This window comes from Squalius cephalus (genome assembly GCF_949319135.1).
Source record: "Squalius cephalus genome assembly, chromosome: 9".
In the NCBI taxonomy this organism is placed as follows: Eukaryota; Metazoa; Chordata; class Actinopteri; order Cypriniformes; family Leuciscidae; genus Squalius; species Squalius cephalus.
In genome coordinates this window covers 5,609,230-5,626,002 of record NC_137130.1, presented here as the reverse complement: position 1 = coordinate 5,626,002, position 16,773 = coordinate 5,609,230, and the positions used below count along the sequence as shown (strand labels likewise).

Sequence of the window (16,773 nt, the reverse complement as noted above, 5' to 3'; positions counted from 1 at the left end):
AAATTCTAGGGCTGGTGATGTCACTAACCCTGGAGGAATGTTGTGTAGTCCATACCAGCAATTTCTTTAAAAGCAAATATCTCCCTTTGCTTTGAACTTTGAGCGTTGTAACTTTGCAGATGTTGTTTATGCTCAAACAGCAACATTACACACTAAAGTAAAAAAAAAGTGAAATCATAATCAACCACCCCTTTATTAACATAATGGTTTATAAACCAAGTACATTGTGAAACCCAATATGATTCAATTTTTATGAAAGAACGAAATATCGCAGTGTCCAGACTATACTCAAATTTAATAAATCAAAATAATAATACAAACCATTCAAATAAATACATAAAAATTGAGTATATAGTCTATTTAGGCTTTGACCTTTCAGTCTCTGAGGTTTTGATGAGCCTCTTCTTGGCTAAGAATAAGGGACGGCAGTCACTCCTATTGTGCGTGGATGTTTGCGTAAGCTATGGTATGTTTATGAATATGAACGGCACATGTGATATGATATTGTAGAAGAGCATTTTATTAACACCACCCCAGTGTTTTTAATCCACTGTTTGATGGACATTCTGCTTTATTAAATGCCTTATGGTGCAAACGTCAGAATGCATGAGCTTGAAACTATTTCATTATGTCTGTTTTTCATTTTTCACTTAAAAGCATTTTAATGAGCTATAATTAACAGTATTGCACCTTGCCGGCACTTATTTCAAAGTTATTTAAAAGATATTGTGACAGACATGGATTTTTTTTGCAATAGTATTATAAAGAATGTATCTATATGTATTATATTTATCTCCTCATTTCCCCTTTACACTCATGGTCTTTGGGATCACACACTTACAGAGCAATTGTATAATTTTTTTTTTTTTTTACATATTTTAATACAAAAGATACTTTTATGTACAAAAACTATACATTTATGCTGTGATTTGGGGGATATGTGATCCTTTTTTTTTACCTGTTTTCCACAAAATTGCTCAACTACACCAGTAGTTTGCATTTGAAATTTGCTTGATTAATTATTTCTGGGAAAAAAATATTTTAATGATGATCTAAAAAGTTGTTTCTGGAAATTAATCTAGGTCTTATAGGCAGAATTCTGCCATCTGCTGGTGGGTGTGTGTGTGTGTGTGTGTGTGTGTGTGGGTGCGTGCGTGCGTGCGTGCGTGCGTGTGCGTGTGTGTGAGTGTTTGGTCTCACCCCTTCATATCTACATTTGTGGCTTATTTTGTTTCCTAAACTCTACATATGCTGTCTGTGGCAGTCACACCTCATGTGTGTGAACATTTGTTTCACATTGCATTTGTGCTCTAATACTAGGCCTTTCGTTTCTGTTTGAAAGGTTTCAGAATTATGCTGCATTTATGAATTTTATTAAAACAATGAACTAAAAAAAAAATCTTAATTTTTCGCCTTTCCCATTCCTTCTCAGTGTGGGCCCGGACCCCCGAAGACCACGAGTGTGTTTTTTTTTTTTTTTTTTTTTTACATACCTTCAGAACAATCAAATGAAGCATGTTTTTTGTGTGTTTTTAGATAGATAATGTAACAAAAGTCACAAAAATCCCATGCCACTGAGATGAAGAAAACTATTTTTATTTTATTTTTTAATAAACATCAACTTCAAATGGAGTCCACAAATATGATATACCGGTATATATATATATATATATATATATATATATATATAATATATACACTCACACTTTTCATAAGGGTGATGAGTGAATCACAAAAACATGTCAAATCAAAACTTTTTTTTTTTTTTTTTCTAAAAAATTATATTTGTATTTAAAATGACTTGGGCCTAAATTGTTTTGCATTGCAAACCATTCCCAATGTGACATATTAAAGGATTAGTTCACTTTCAAAAAAAAATTTGCTGATAATTTACTCACCCCAATGTCATCCAAGATATCCATGTCTTTCTTTCTTCATTCGAAAAGAAATTAAGGTTTTTGAGGAAAACATTCCAGGATTTTTCTCCACAGAATGGACTTCAATGGCAACCAACTATACCAATGTTCAAAGAAGGTTCAAATGTCAGTATCAATGCAGCTTCAAAGTCTCTAGACGATCCCAGTTGAGAAATAAGAGTCTTATCTAGCGAAACGATCTGTCATTTTCTAAAAAAAAAATATATATATATATATATACTTTTTAACCACAAATGTCAGTCTTGTACCATCTCTGAGATGCGCCACGTATTACGTCATCACGTTGGAAAGGTCACGAAAAAAATAAAATAAAATAATAATCAATTAAAACAAAGATGTCGGACGATTTTGAAGTTGGAGGAGAAAATGAGATGGACCTTTTTGAACCAGAGTACACAGACAAATAACTTAGACAGATGACGTGACGCGTGACCTTTCCAACGTGATGACGCAATGCGTCGCACATCTCAGAGATGGTACACGATGAGCATTTGTGGTTAAAAAGTTTTTTTGTTTGTTTTTTTTAGAAAATGACAGATTGTTTCGCTAGATAAGACCCTTATTTCTTGGCTGGGATCGTGTCAAGCCTTTGAAGCTGGATTGAGACGGATATTTGAACCTTCAAACCGTTGGTTGCCATTGAAGTCCATTATATGGAGAAAAATCCTGGAATGTTTTCCTCAAAAACCTTAATTTCTTTTCGACTGAAGAAAGAAAGACATGGACATCTTGGATGACATCGGGGGTGAGTAAATTATCAGCAACATTTTATTTGAAAGTGAACTACTCCTTTAAGCATAAGAAATGTTTTAAAAATATTATAATATGAATATTTAAAAAAGCATAAATAAAAGGCATTGCAAAAAATATAACAAAACAAAAAACATAATACTGATGAATAAATATTTTACTATTTAAAATGTGCTATTTTTCCCCCATTACAGTAATGCATCATGGTAATAAAAACTGGCAAGATTTTCTTATGGCGGTGATGACCAGAAAACTTAAAGGGTTTCATAAGATTCCCCCATTTAACGGTTTCCTCTCATCTGTTGAGAACTGTATATTATATTCACTTGTATCATAAAATCCATCTGCACAGAAATGCATCCCCCAAAAAAGCAGGTGCATCCTATAGCCAGTTTAATTCAGGCCATTTATTGTGCTATGACCCTTCATCTGAAAACCACATCCAATAAGATCCAATATTGTAAAGGTGCTTTCATCAATGACAGCAGAAGGGTAGCCACAAACCAGAATTTAAGATTAGATTATTTTACTCATCAGTGAAGGATGAGTGTATTGTGACTGAAAAGGTAACTAGATCCAAATCAGATACACTTGACCAAAAGCAATACTCATCTTTTTTTATCCCTGTTTGTTCTGCTCTCCATCATCTTTATTGCAAGCGGCAGCAACCTCATTCTGGGCCGCCAGTTTCAGGATGTTATCTTTCTCCGTGCTTCTCTGGGTCTCCATGCTCAGAACATTCCGGCTTGGGATTGAAGCTCAGCAGATCTTCTGCTTAAAGAAAGAAATAGGCTAGTTCACTCATTTGCTCACACTTATGTCAGATCTTTTAAAGAACATGAAAAATTTTCATTATTGATTTTTTGCTCAGCCTGTCATTATACACATTATAGTACATGAGGAATCAACAGGTGGAAAAGTTGTCGGATGTGATTTATCTCCCTGAGAAACATTATATGTCGACTGGCCTGAGCATCTGGGATCCTTTGAGTCGGAATGATTTACGCTAGACTAATACAGATTTATACAACCAAATGCCAACAGCTGTTAGATCTACACCTCTGAGATAAGCTGAGCACAAACAGACAGTGATCTGTATTAAAACAGACTCTTTCCTAAATGATAATCATGCATTTTCCTAGAAATGGAGCCTGTATTTTGAGGAGAGCATGCATTAGTATCTCTATGTGTACACACAGACATGTCTGTTTGATTCAAACAGTAGCTTATGGGAGTTTAGAAGTCTGATCCATTCCTGAATGTCCTGTTTAAGTCATTTATGTTCTTATCAGAAGTCCATAACCTTGTCATAATTCAGTTCAGCAGTGGATTCTGATGTTCATGGGCCGCTCCATGTTGTTTATCAGTTCATAACAGACTAATCTTTGTCGCTCTTTGTGAGACTAAAGCTCTACAATGTTTAGTCTCCAGTCTCCAGTGCTTTGTTTACCACTGATTTTTCCGCACCTGTGACAAACGATTTGCGACCTATGGCATTTATGGCATGCAAACAATGGGTTATCACACACTCAGTAGTCATATTACATACCATGAAACTACTTCTCTTTCCATAAAATATATTTAGTTATGCTTACAAATTAAATTATAATCATGGGAAGCTACAGAACTGTGTCAGAAAGCTGTAAAGAACTGTGAAACTGTGTGAGATTGCAACTGATAGGGATCTCTGAGGTCAGATAACACAAAAGCATTGCACGAAATATGTTTTTCTGCTCACATAAATAAGTTACTGGGAAGAAAAAAAGAAAACTGTTTAAGCACATGAAATGATCAAAGTTGTTACCAGAAATATACATACATATCATAAAAGAAAGATGTGAAATTTGCCATTCCAGAGGCAAATATATGATTTTTGAGAGAAAACTTCTATTAATATTCCAGACTTTTAATAAATGAGCAGCACTGCTAAAAAAAAATTGCCAGGCCTTACATTATCAATCAGCCATTTAAAAATAAGTAGGCCTACTATAGGCCTACTGAACTGAAAACCGATAAAAATCGGTAGTCAGATTAATTTCACTCATTAATTAATTAATTAAACACTGATTAATTTCAAGGTTCAAAAAACTATTCAGTGATTTTTTTACGTCACGTCGTACTTAAGAAATCAAAATTGTTGCAGCCATGATTTAACTCATAAAACAAAGTAATTTATTTTAATTCATTTACAATAAACAGTAGCCTACTAACATTCATTTACATCACTCGGATGAAAAGGCTGAGTATTTTAATAAAAGCTATCCGCATGCGTGTTGACATTTTATTTGAAACATTTTTTTATTCAACTATTAAAAAGTAACGTTAATCAAAACTTACTTCTCAACTGTTCTCTGTTCAATGAGTACTAGACTGTTTGACTCAAGAACCGATTCAGTAAGCTACGATTCACGCATCATTCAGACCGCTTTAGAGAACCAGTTCAAACAATGTAGCAGCTATTGTATGAATGTAACGTTACCCTATTCATGTATCATGATCCCTGAACAGAGAACTACAATCCTTCATGATTCCTGAAGAACGTCTCTTGTGTGTAACAGAAATCAAGCGTTCTCTGCTGCCCTCATGTGGCCATGGAAAGTCACACTTCAAGAGATGAAATAAAGAGGTGGGTAGAATGATCACATAATTCTAAAGATTATTAGAAATATAAAATGCACTTTAATTATTTGAAAGCACAAAAGAATGTGGGCAACATAAATATACATTCAAACACAAGTCAGCCATATAATTAAGGTATTTGAACTGAATGGTTGAAGGATGAGAGGATTTTTCATAAATGGCAAATTGGGGCATGTTGTCACGTATTTTAAATGTAAAAAAATTCATCAAATTTATTACAAATTTTAGTTGGCCAGAACAATAATTATTATTGTTGTTTTTTTGTTTCATAATTTTTTCTACACTCTAAAAAAATATTTTCATGATTTGTTATCACAACTTTTTTTCTTTTGTCAAATCAACTTAGAAAATAAATGTGGTTCAGATAACATAATATTTCGAGCTTCTGTTGATTAAACCAGTCTCATTATTTGTATTAACTTAATTTACATTTTTAGTTTCAATGAACTGAATTTTAAGGCAACCAGGTCACTTTTTTAAGTTAAGCCAACAATAATTTACAGTGTATACTTGCATTAAGCTGTTTCATGGTAAGTTCCTAATGTGACAACTTACCCCATAAGCTACTGGGCCTTGTTTTCACAAAAGGTCAGTGTGTGTTCAATTCTCAACTCTTAATTTTTTCCCTGGGCTATAACGGTGTAGGCCTAAAAATGTCACGTTTTTGTAGACAAATATACAAAAAATTGTCAAAAACAATTAATGTGTTTATAGTTACATTTTATATTTTTGCTATGTAATAACTTTTTCTGTTTCATAATTGTTTTACTGATTATATTTTGATGAAAAGCTGTTAGGCTGTTTGGTGTGGCAACTTACCCCATAAGGTATTGCTAATGGGGCATGTTGTCACAAAAGTTAAAGCAAAATCTGATTCTTAGAATGAAATATTACCTTGGCGTTTTCTTGACAGATGTTCTGAGACAACCAGCATGCTTATATTTACTTTTCTAATAGCATTTTAAAATGTTTACTTTCATGATTTTGAATTTCCACCACAAAGTAATAGTTCACCAAAAAATGTAGTCACCTTCAGCCCATCCAAGATGTAGGTGTCTTTTTTTTTTTTTTTCTTTACTAGAACAGTAAAGAAGTTTTTAGCTGAAACCAGGGTCCTTAGTGATTATAGGCATGTCAAAGGCTCCCTCACTTTGAGTGAGTAAAAAAAACTAAAAACATAGCCTATGCAGGCAAAACAAAATGAATACCCGTGACTCCTGATGATACACTGACTTATTATTAAGCGAAACGATCGGTCTGTGCAAGACACTGACCACTATTTACAAGAGTATTACCTGTAATCCACAGACAGGGCAAACGGTCCTTAGCGCGTTCACAGCACTCTGGAGCGCGAGCGAGCTTCCTGTGGCATTATGAAGTATGCGCGTGAGCAAACTCACCTGTGACCAGCTGCGTTTGTTTACATGTTTGTATTGTTCATCAAAGTGGAACTTACATGTGGGTGGATGGATGGATTTACTCCTGGATGCCGCAAGCTATTTAAAAAAATAAAAAATAAAAATAAAAAAAATCAAGTTTACGTTCACTTCGTGATCTCAATCGGGAAGATTGACTTTTTACAGATTCCCAATGAGCTCCTGCACATACGTCATAATGCGACCGGAAGCTCGCGCAGCTTTCTGAAGATCGGCACGGGAGGAGGAGATTGTTCCAAAAGGTAGGCTAAACAGATGAACTCGCGCTGGCATCCCACCTCCTAACCTTCTACATTCATCTTTCTATGTATTTTTCCATTTCATTTCATGGACAGCATGCCAAGCCTTTATATTTTATATATTACTTTATATTTTCAAGCCCTATATTTTTCCATATGATTCTATGATCAAGCGAACTCACAATTGAACTATTCTGATGTCTTTTATATGCAATAGCAGACTAACTTGCTTGCAGGTTACTCGTGCATTTGCGAGATTACTTGCATACAAATTGTAGCCCGTTACTGATTTCAAATTACATGATGAAATTGTAATTTGTAATTGCAATTACATTGCCAATGTTATAATCTGACATTTTTTTATTTATTTTTTATCACTTTTAGACTAGGGTCAAACTGGGGTTCGTGAAGAAACTTTCATAAAAGTAATCATAAAAAAAGTTTAAAATATTTTTTTTAAGTAAAAACAAATCCAAATAGAATACAAAAAGATGTGACCAATTTCCCCTTCCAATTTTTTTTTTTTTTTTTACTTATAATGTATGAAGTCAATAGGCTTTTTAGAAGATAGAAAAGATCAATAGTGCCCAGGAGTAAAACAAAAAGACATGAACTTTCTTTTATTCCACGTGCTCTTAAATTGTTTTATAAATAACGTACAGGTTTTATTGTATGAAGCCTGTATTTCAGGTTTTTCTGTGTATCTGTTTTACTCCATCTGTTTTTTATTTGTTCTAAATTAGGTACATAAGGTTGTCTCGAAGTATGTGTTATGTTTGATACATTTCAGGGTTTTGTTCTTCAATATCCTGCCTTCTCAAACTCTAAATAAAACTAAATTACTAAATTTAGCTAAATTAAATTAATTAGCTAAGAAAATCGATATGAACAATTTACTGCCATTGTGTTAATAACATGTAATCATGTAATCTTTTTTTTTTTTTTTAAAGTGAATGTAGTCTGAGGAGTATAAAATGTAATATAATTACAATATACTCAATTTTTGGAATCTGTTCATGTAATACATAATCCCAGCACTGTGCAAAAAAAAATTCTCTACTAGTTTGTTTGTTTACCGTCTTTAGGATTTTGCATTTGCAAACAAATGAGAGAGGTGCAGCAGCAGACAGACCAATCACAGTAGAGAGCTGAGTCTATATATAGCTGCTCCCAAACCCCCCTCACACTACTACCTGCTGCAGGTAAAACAACGGACCGTGTCTCGCAAACACATTCAAAGGCACCTCTAATCCGCACCATGTCGTTCAAGGGCCCTTCCAGGAGTTTCTCCAGCTCAAGCCTGTCTGGCAGCATGGGCTCCAGGGGCAGTTTGTTTGGGGCTTTTTCCCCATCCGCTATAGGGAATCTGGCAAACGCACTGCGTCCGCATGTGCAGATCAACAGCAACACTTTGCCCCCTCTAGATGATAAAGAGACCATGAAGGGTCTGAATGACCGTCTGGGGGATTACCTGTCGAAAGTGCGACTGCTGGAGGAGTCCAACAGTAAACTGGAGGAGCAAATCAAAGAGGCTCTGATGAGAAAAGGAGCGGAGACCGGCAGAGACTGGAGCCCATATGAGAAGATCATTGCTGATCTGAGAAACCAGGTGAGCAAATAAAAGGTTTTGTTAAGCATCCATGCATGCTTTTTTATCATAATGTACACAGACAATGTTTGGACACACCCGACTACTACTTTCCTCATTTCAGAATGATAGTAAAGTCATCAATATGAAATAGCACAGTGGAAGTATGGAGTGACCAAACAAATTGCATATATTTGAGCTTCTGCAAAAGCTCTCCACCCTTTAGATTCCAGCTCTGCTCACTTTATCAACTTCATGAGATGCAAGCTAATGCTGGACTCATCCATTAAAAATCACATTTGAAATTAAAATGTCATTTCAAGCATGTCTAAACATTTGGATGGTTTAAGCTTGTAATAACAACTTGCTAACACTATATGCTGCAACGACCGTTAAACTTTTAATGAGAATGTATTTAATTTAATTGAATATTCAAGTGGTTTAATAAAATATAATATTTTTATAATGCATTTTTAGTTAGTAATCTTTATTTAACCAAGTAAAGAGTCAAATTTTTCATTGGTGACCTCGCCAAAAGCAGCAAAAGATAACTGTTGTAGAAATATTAATAAGAAAGTTTAAAAGATAACTGGGTGCATTAAAAAGGGCCACAAAAACAAATACTACATGAACTGCTTTCACGGAAGAGGTACATAAAAATGTTACAAAATGCATATAGCCTACTTATTACTACAGGAGCTTTTTTATATATATATATATTTTTTTTTTTTTTTATGAGATGTAACAATTTAAAAGAAGAAAATACCGAGCTACTATATATAAAAGTGTATTTGTTTTATATTTAATTACTTAATTTGTTAATTTTATTATAGTTTATTTTCCTCAGCATAAATTGTAGATTTTTGGGGGGATTATTTGCTGTATTGAGATAGTCAATGCGAGACAATGATATCATTGTGTTTGTAGATCCAGGAAATGAATTTGGACAATGCCAGACTGTTTCTACAGATAGACAATGCGAGACTGGCTGCTGACGATTTCAAAGTCAAGTGAGATATTTATTTATTTATTTATTCTCTTATAATAGAACAATTTAAGAAATGTATTAAGTTTTAACTCAATGCAAATATACAGATATTCCACATCATGTTAAAAATAAAAGCTGTCAGTATCCTGTAAGTGTGACATACGCCCTGTAGTCTCTCATGTAAATGGACCGTCCCGTCCGGGCAGGTTTGAGTCAGAGCAGGGCATGCGGCAGGGGGTGGAGCAGGATCTTGCTCGTCTCCGCAAGATGCTGGACGACACTTACATGGGCCGCATGCAGCTGGAGAGCCAGATCGAGTCTATGAGAGAAGAGCTGGCGTTCCTAAAGAAGAGCCATGACGAGGTATACGCCTTAAACACACTATTCAACACTGATTAAACACCTACAGATGTACTACTCATGGTTTGTTTGATCTGTGATTAATGAGACTCCAACAGACTTCTAGTAGTAGTTAACAGATATTTAACATTAATGTTTAATAAACTTAAAATATATTATTTCATATGTATAATCAATTCAATTGTAGACCTATCATCAGTTTTTAGGATGTCATTCATAATGATTCATTATATAATGAGGCCTGTAGGCCTACTTTTGTCTGATTTCTGACTTCAAAGGTTGATTCAGAAACGTATTTATTTATTTAATTTAAAGGGGTTGTATGTAGAATTCAGAAACCCTTGTTATTAGCGACACCGGTGGCCATTAAGTGAACTGCAGCCAGCAGCTTAATTGCTCGTGCGTGCACATGTAACGCACAAGAGACTGATCGTGATTCAATGCACTGATATACTCACTGTGAAGTTCTTTTTCATTTTTTGCTTAGAAGTAAGAAGTTGGAAATACCTTTGCAGCGATATACTGTTAACGAACACCCCAACACCGTCCACGCTGCTGAGAGAGACGATAAATAGATGAATATGTTAATGTAGTGTTGCACGCTTTCCTCAATAAAATAAGCATGGAACAAAAATGACAGCAGTGAGAAATCAGCAGTTAAGAAAGCATCTGATCATAGCGATGTGAATATGTTTGACTTTGTACAACAAACTCTGCAATTCACCCGTATCATGCCAACAGATGAGGTAATAAAAATGACACGTTGATAGTTTGATTATTAAGTATATTTTTGAGACTAGATATCTGGATATGTGAGACTATTTGAATTAGTTAGAATGAATCCCTTTTCTTTGCATGACACATCTTTGCATTTTCCTGAACATAAGCATTTGTTTCATGTGTCAAAGAGCGAATGCAAATGTCACAACATTTTGATTTTCGCGGCGGCAAAAACATCCTTCACATAAAAATCAGTCTACAGGCTTTAATAGGCAACCTAGGAAATCGGGGAAGGTCTCTTTTTCTTTCTTTTTTTTACAAGCTGTTCACACTTAAGCAATAAAAATAGTGATTAATACATGGAAATTCCTCATATAGCCCCTTTTACTTAATATTTAATTTAAATGTAGGCCTATTTATATATATATATATATATATATATATATATATAGGCAAAATGCTTCCCAAACTAAGGCAAGCTAAAAAAAAGTTGGCAGTCACCATAAAATCAATAGGTGTGTTCATCTTAAAGCGGCACTGCGCACACCAATCGGTGTATGACATTAAAGTACCACAAGAGATTCGAAAGCATACAGAGCCGTCTGCTCTCTAATCGTTCTCGCCACTTTGATGTCGTACACCGATCGATCTGCACAGCGCTGTTTCAAGTCGCACACACCTATTATTTAAGCCTACTGTCAACAGATCTTCCCACCTGGTTTCCAATGCTTTAGGGCAAGTGTTAAACAAACTCAGTTATCTAGTAGCCACACTGTTTCCAGATCCTGTTATTATAAACCGTATAACTAAAGTCATTTATCATTTTATTTCACAGGATGTTGCCAACCTGAAGGGCCAGATCAGCGACTGTCAAGTCAATGTGCAAATGGAGAATAAAAACAGTCCAGACCTCAATGACACCATTAGTAACATCCGCAAGCAGTACGAACGAGCTGTACAGAAGAGCCGCGAGGAAACTGAAGCCTGGTATCAAAACAAAGTCAGTTGTATTGTGCATTCTTCTGTTGTCTCACTCTGTTTTTCCAAATTGTTGGCACTTTCTATCCATATACACTATGCTTTGGTGTCCCATTACAAGGCACTTTTTATGATGTAGGTACTATTAGATCTATTAGCTAAACTGTTATTTTTAAATTAAAATGATCCTAGCATGAATATCACATCATTTTCAACACATAAAATGTCGGTATCTCCCATTAATTTGCAGATGTTGGCCTGTTTGCAATCTCATTCATCTCTAAACAAACATTTGCTCTCAGTCAAACTAGCACTTGGGATCATATTACCCTTTCTGACCTACTTTTATTTAAAATGTTTTAATCCATCCAATGATTTATTTATTATCTAAGGATTTATGTATAGTATACATAATAGTATACATATACATATATATATATATATATATATATATATATATATAGTATACTATGAATAAGGGTGATAATTTATATTTAGAAAATTCAGCAAAAATGGAAAATCTCATATAAAATATATTTAAAACAATTGTACCTTCAAAGAAATGAAGCTTAAGCACATCCTTGTTATGACCCTATTTTACACCCTATGGGAAAGTGCCTATTATTTAGGAGAGCTTTGTGCATAATTATAAGGCGGACCTATATTATCATGTGTCCTGAAAATCTTGTTCCTCTCTATCCAGTTTGACAACATCACAGCTGAGGTGACTCAGAACACAGAAGCCCTGCAGACATCAAAGACTGAGCTGAATGAGCTGCGCAGGCAGAGACAGTCTCTAGAAATTGACCTGCAGGCTCTGCACAACATGGTACGATACACAAATTACACTAATTATCTGCTTGACAAATCATTCTGCATTCTACACAGTCAGCGCTCTTACCTGGCAGACATGTGCATCCTTCAAACAATTATGAAATGTCCCATGCTTGTCTTCATGCATGCATGTCATCTTACACATTATCTTTGTGCACCCATGTGTTTTCTAAACCATGAGAAAATAGAAGCTGAGAAACAAAGTGGTTTGTCAAGATTTTTTGGACCTAAAGCAGTCATGCACAAAAATGTTCACAGAACTCTGATGCGCATACTTTTTATTAATATTATTTCCCACATTTTAGAATAATAGCAAAGATGTCTATAAATAGCACAAATGGAAACATAAAGAATTCATTTAAAGCCATTTAAAAGGTTATTAATATTATGGGAAAATAATTTCCGTCAAGTGTGTCCAAACTTTTCTTCTTCTGCTTGATCGCTTGAAATGTGATTTCAAAAAAAATGTTCCGATGCCTATCTCTGTGCGTGCATGTCATCTGATTTTACACATTATTCCTGTGCACCCAACTGTTTTTTTAAACCATGGGAAAGCAGAATCTGTTTTCATACAGTGGTTTGTCAAGATTTGTTTTTGTTTTTGAACTTGGCTGAAACACAATCCTGCACAAAAATGATTGCATAACTTAGTAAAAACGTTGACGCACACACTTATTCTTTATAATTGCTTTATTATTATTTCCCACGTTAATTTTTAACTCAATGCATTGCAAATACTTTATCTCATCTATAAAAAAAAGTAATACAATACAGTTAATAAAATATAATTTATTAAAAAATGTTTTTTTATTTTTGTCCATAAAACTAATTGCAAGCATTTAAGCAGAGGCCTTTATTTCAAAAGGTTATTAAGATCATGAGAAACATAAATTTGGTCAAGTGTGTCCAAACTTTTCTTACTCTGCTTGGTGCCTTGCAGATTCGTTCTCTCGAAGATTCGCTGCATGAGACTGAAGCACGTTACGGTCAGGAGGTCAATGGCCACAACTCTCAAATCCTGCAGCTGGAGAGTGAGCTGGGACAGGTGCGTGCCCAGGTGGAGCGTCACACGGCCGAGTACGAGGCGCTGCTCAACATTAAGTCCAAACTCGAGGCAGAGATCGCCAGCTATCATCGTCTTTTGGAGGGTGTTGTTGACGACAATAAGGGGGACAAAGACAGGTAAGATGGAAAGTTTGTGAACAATGAGATTCAAAAAATGGATGGCGAAAAAATATTCCAGCTCAGTGCTAGACTCATCCATTATACTTAATCGCCTCAAGTCCCTAATGAGCTGAATCATTTGTTTTTCTTTTTTAAAACTACAAAAGCTGTCACTGGGTTGATACCAAGGGTGCATATTAGTACCTAAAGTGTGCATTTTTGGACCTTTCGAAAGGGTTCTGTCCCATTTGTACCCTTTTTTTTTTTTCTTTTATCCTATTTTTTTTTAGAGTGAGTGTGAAGCCTGAACCCTTTATAAAGAATCAATACCACAATCTTAAAAATAAAGGTTCTTTATTGGCATTTATGGTTCCATGTGGAAACTTTAACATTTATAGAATCTTTACATTGCACAAAAGGTTCTTTATAGTGGAATTAAAAAGTTCTCCACACACAAAGGGGAAAAAAAGCATTCTTTGTGGAACTCAAAATGATTTTTCAATGGAAAAAAAAAACTTTTGGAACCTTTATTTTTAGGAATGTACCAGTTATAGGTAGTTATAGGTAGGACATTGGCCCTCCAGGACCGAAGTTGCCCATCCCTGATATATATATATTGCTGTTTGTTCACATGTTTTGGTGTAGTTCAGAACAAATACAAAAAGCATGTTTAATTTTGAAAAGCATTTGGTCACAAATTGCAATGTGCACATCACACAATATTGCTGTGTCCATAGAGCATTTTCCCTGGTGAGCTGCCCATGCAAATCTAGCATATCTTTCCATGGTGAAGTCACGCTAACAAACACAAGGCACAAACTCTGTCCCTACAGGCTTGTGAGAAACATGTCCCAGCAAGCATTTGTCTTTTAAAACAGACATCACTTAAACACCATAGACAATGAGGGGGTCACATCCCCCCCTGGTATGCAGAAAAGTGGTCGCCCAATGTAGGTTTTTCAGTGAACGATCCTTAACTTCGATCCATCCCAGTCTTGAATAATTAGTTGCATCCTTTCCCCACAAGTACCTACATTTGTGCCACTCTCTCATGTTTTCTCTTCCCTCCCACAGAGAGGAATTTTCTTTAGAGCAGGCGTTGTATGCAGGTGAGTACGTGACGTGTAGATTTTAGGCATCGTCGTTCAGTTTGAGTTAACAAACGCTTGCCTAACCCACATCAAGCTTGTCTTCATACTAATCATTACTCACTGCTCTACGGTCTCACACAGACGAGTAATCAGTGCTGCCTGAGCCCTCGCTGGCCAAATATACATGCATCAGTCACACTGTTTATGTTTCTCACTGCTATCCTCATGCAAATATGTTTGAAGATAATCATCTTTACAGTTTGTTAAAGAATCAAAAGGGTCATTCTACAAAACTTACCATATGTATGTATGTATATATATATATATATATATATATATATATATATATATATATATATATATATATATGGTACTAGTTTTGTTGAATGACCCTTTTGATTCTTTAACTAATTGTAAAAGCCTGATGCTTTAACCCTGATGCAATTACAAATGTTGCTTTCTCAACTAATATATACAGCACCAGGGCTTGACATTAACTTTTTTGCTCACCAGCCACTGTGGCTAGTGGTTTTCCGAAATTACTAGCCACTCACCATTTTCACTGGCCACAATTTTGACATTGATACCATGGGGAAAAACCGCCATATAGATATTTTTAATATTATCTCATAATTTGTTAGCAGGAATTTTAGGCTGCTGTCACTTTAAGACCTGACACATGGACCCATTACACTTTTAAACATGGTTTTCTTTCTCAACTGTTTACGTTAATTTAAAACATAACTGTGTTTAAGTGAATACTCGCCAAGGCCGGCATTTTTACATTATTTTGTGTGTATTTGACTGTTTAAGCAGCGAAAAAGAACTCAATTTATTACTGAGAGGCGGCTTTATGTGCGCGTACTTTGGGTGTGAGAACAACATCTGCAGGAATGAGTAAAATTATGCGCAATCTCACGCTGAAATTCAAACCCTGTAACACCAACAACATTTATCATCCGGAGCAAATGAATCGAGTGAGTAAAGGGATGCAGTTTGTGTGTAACTCATAGTCGGAGAGATGAGAGAGTGAGAAAATGCAGTTGAAATCCTGTATCTGTTCTGCAGAAAATGAGTATTGGAAGGGTTTCAGATATTTCAGCATCGATATGTATCAAAACAAATCTATATTTTTGACAACACTGCATTGCACTTAGTTTATTATTTCAGATGCCTTTTTAAAAGAATTACAATTTGGCGGGTTGGTGGGTGTTTTGTCAAGCCCTGTGCAGCAGTTAAACAGTAATGATTTGTTTGCTTCTAATGTTTTTAGAGAACAATAACTACTTTTTTTTTTTGTAAGCTACATAAATGTAATGAATTACTAAAGACTGACTCTAACCTCCAGCCTACGTTCTGTCTCCAGCTCCTCCTCTTCCGTCTTCCGTAGGTCTTAAGAAAGCCATCATCATCACCCAAGAAATAGTGGATGGAGAGGTGGTCTCTCAGAGTGAACTTGAGCAGAATCATACTAACCACAACAGCCAGGACGTTTTTGGGGAGGAAGAGGAGTTAGCAGAACTGCAGGAGATAGTGGAGGCAGAACTACAGGAGTTAGTGGAGGAAGAACTGCAGAAGTCAGTAGATGAAGAGGTGTTGGTGGAAAAAGAGAAGAAACCTGATGAACAGAAGGAAGATTCTCTAAATGTAGTGGAGGAAGAGAAGAAACCTGATGAACATGAGGAAGATTCTCTAAATGTGGAGGAGGAGAACGAGTGACTTTCTACTGCTGCTCCTACATTTCTCTTCCTAATCTTACAGCCTGAGGGGTTCTTCATCTCTCTTTCTTTCCTTCCTGCTCAGTTTATTATTGTGAAGACCATGACTCTCTTATCATTCTACTGTGCCACATTAAAACAAGTATGGGCCTCATTTTCTGGTCAGTGTTGTTATTATATAATGTACAGTACATTTAGGTTAGAAAGTTAGGGTTAGTGTATATATATATAAGAAATCAATACTTCAGCAAGGCAGATTAAATTGATCAAAAGTGACAGTGTAAACATTTATAATTTTAGAAAAGATTTCGGTAACACTTGAAGCCTGTA

General features: G+C 35.3%; 2 protein-coding genes across 2 annotated transcripts in view; both read left to right on the top strand.

The window, feature by feature from the left end:
- Positions 1-16,773, top strand: part of mettl5 (methyltransferase 5, N6-adenosine) — a 410,912-nt gene that overhangs the window by 350,399 nt on the left and 43,740 nt on the right. The gene's annotated exons all lie outside the window — the stretch shown is intronic.
- LOC307164399 (keratin, type I cytoskeletal 18) lies at positions 8,149-16,460 on the top strand. The gene is made up of 8 exons (XM_079881217.1): positions 8,149-8,611; positions 9,518-9,600; positions 9,785-9,941; positions 11,494-11,658; positions 12,340-12,465; positions 13,411-13,652; positions 14,709-14,743; positions 16,092-16,460. Exons 1-8 carry the CDS (start codon positions 8,261-8,263, stop codon positions 16,442-16,444), a joined length of 1,512 nt encoding a protein of 503 aa, XP_079737343.1. The 5' UTR covers positions 8,149-8,260; the 3' UTR covers positions 16,445-16,460.

Bases quoted from the DNA above. Each gene is read 5' to 3' on its own strand.
- LOC307164399 (XM_079881217.1), top strand. From the start codon at position 8,261: ATGTCGTTCAAGGGCCCTTCCAGGAGTTTCTCCAGCTCAAGCCTGTCT. The intron at 9,601-9,784 runs GTGAGATATTTA...CCGTCCGGGCAG, and splicing joins GCTGACGATTTCAAAGTCAA to GTTTGAGTCAGAGCAGGGCA. The intron at 13,653-14,708 runs GTAAGATGGAAA...TCCCTCCCACAG, and splicing joins AATAAGGGGGACAAAGACAG to AGAGGAATTTTCTTTAGAGC.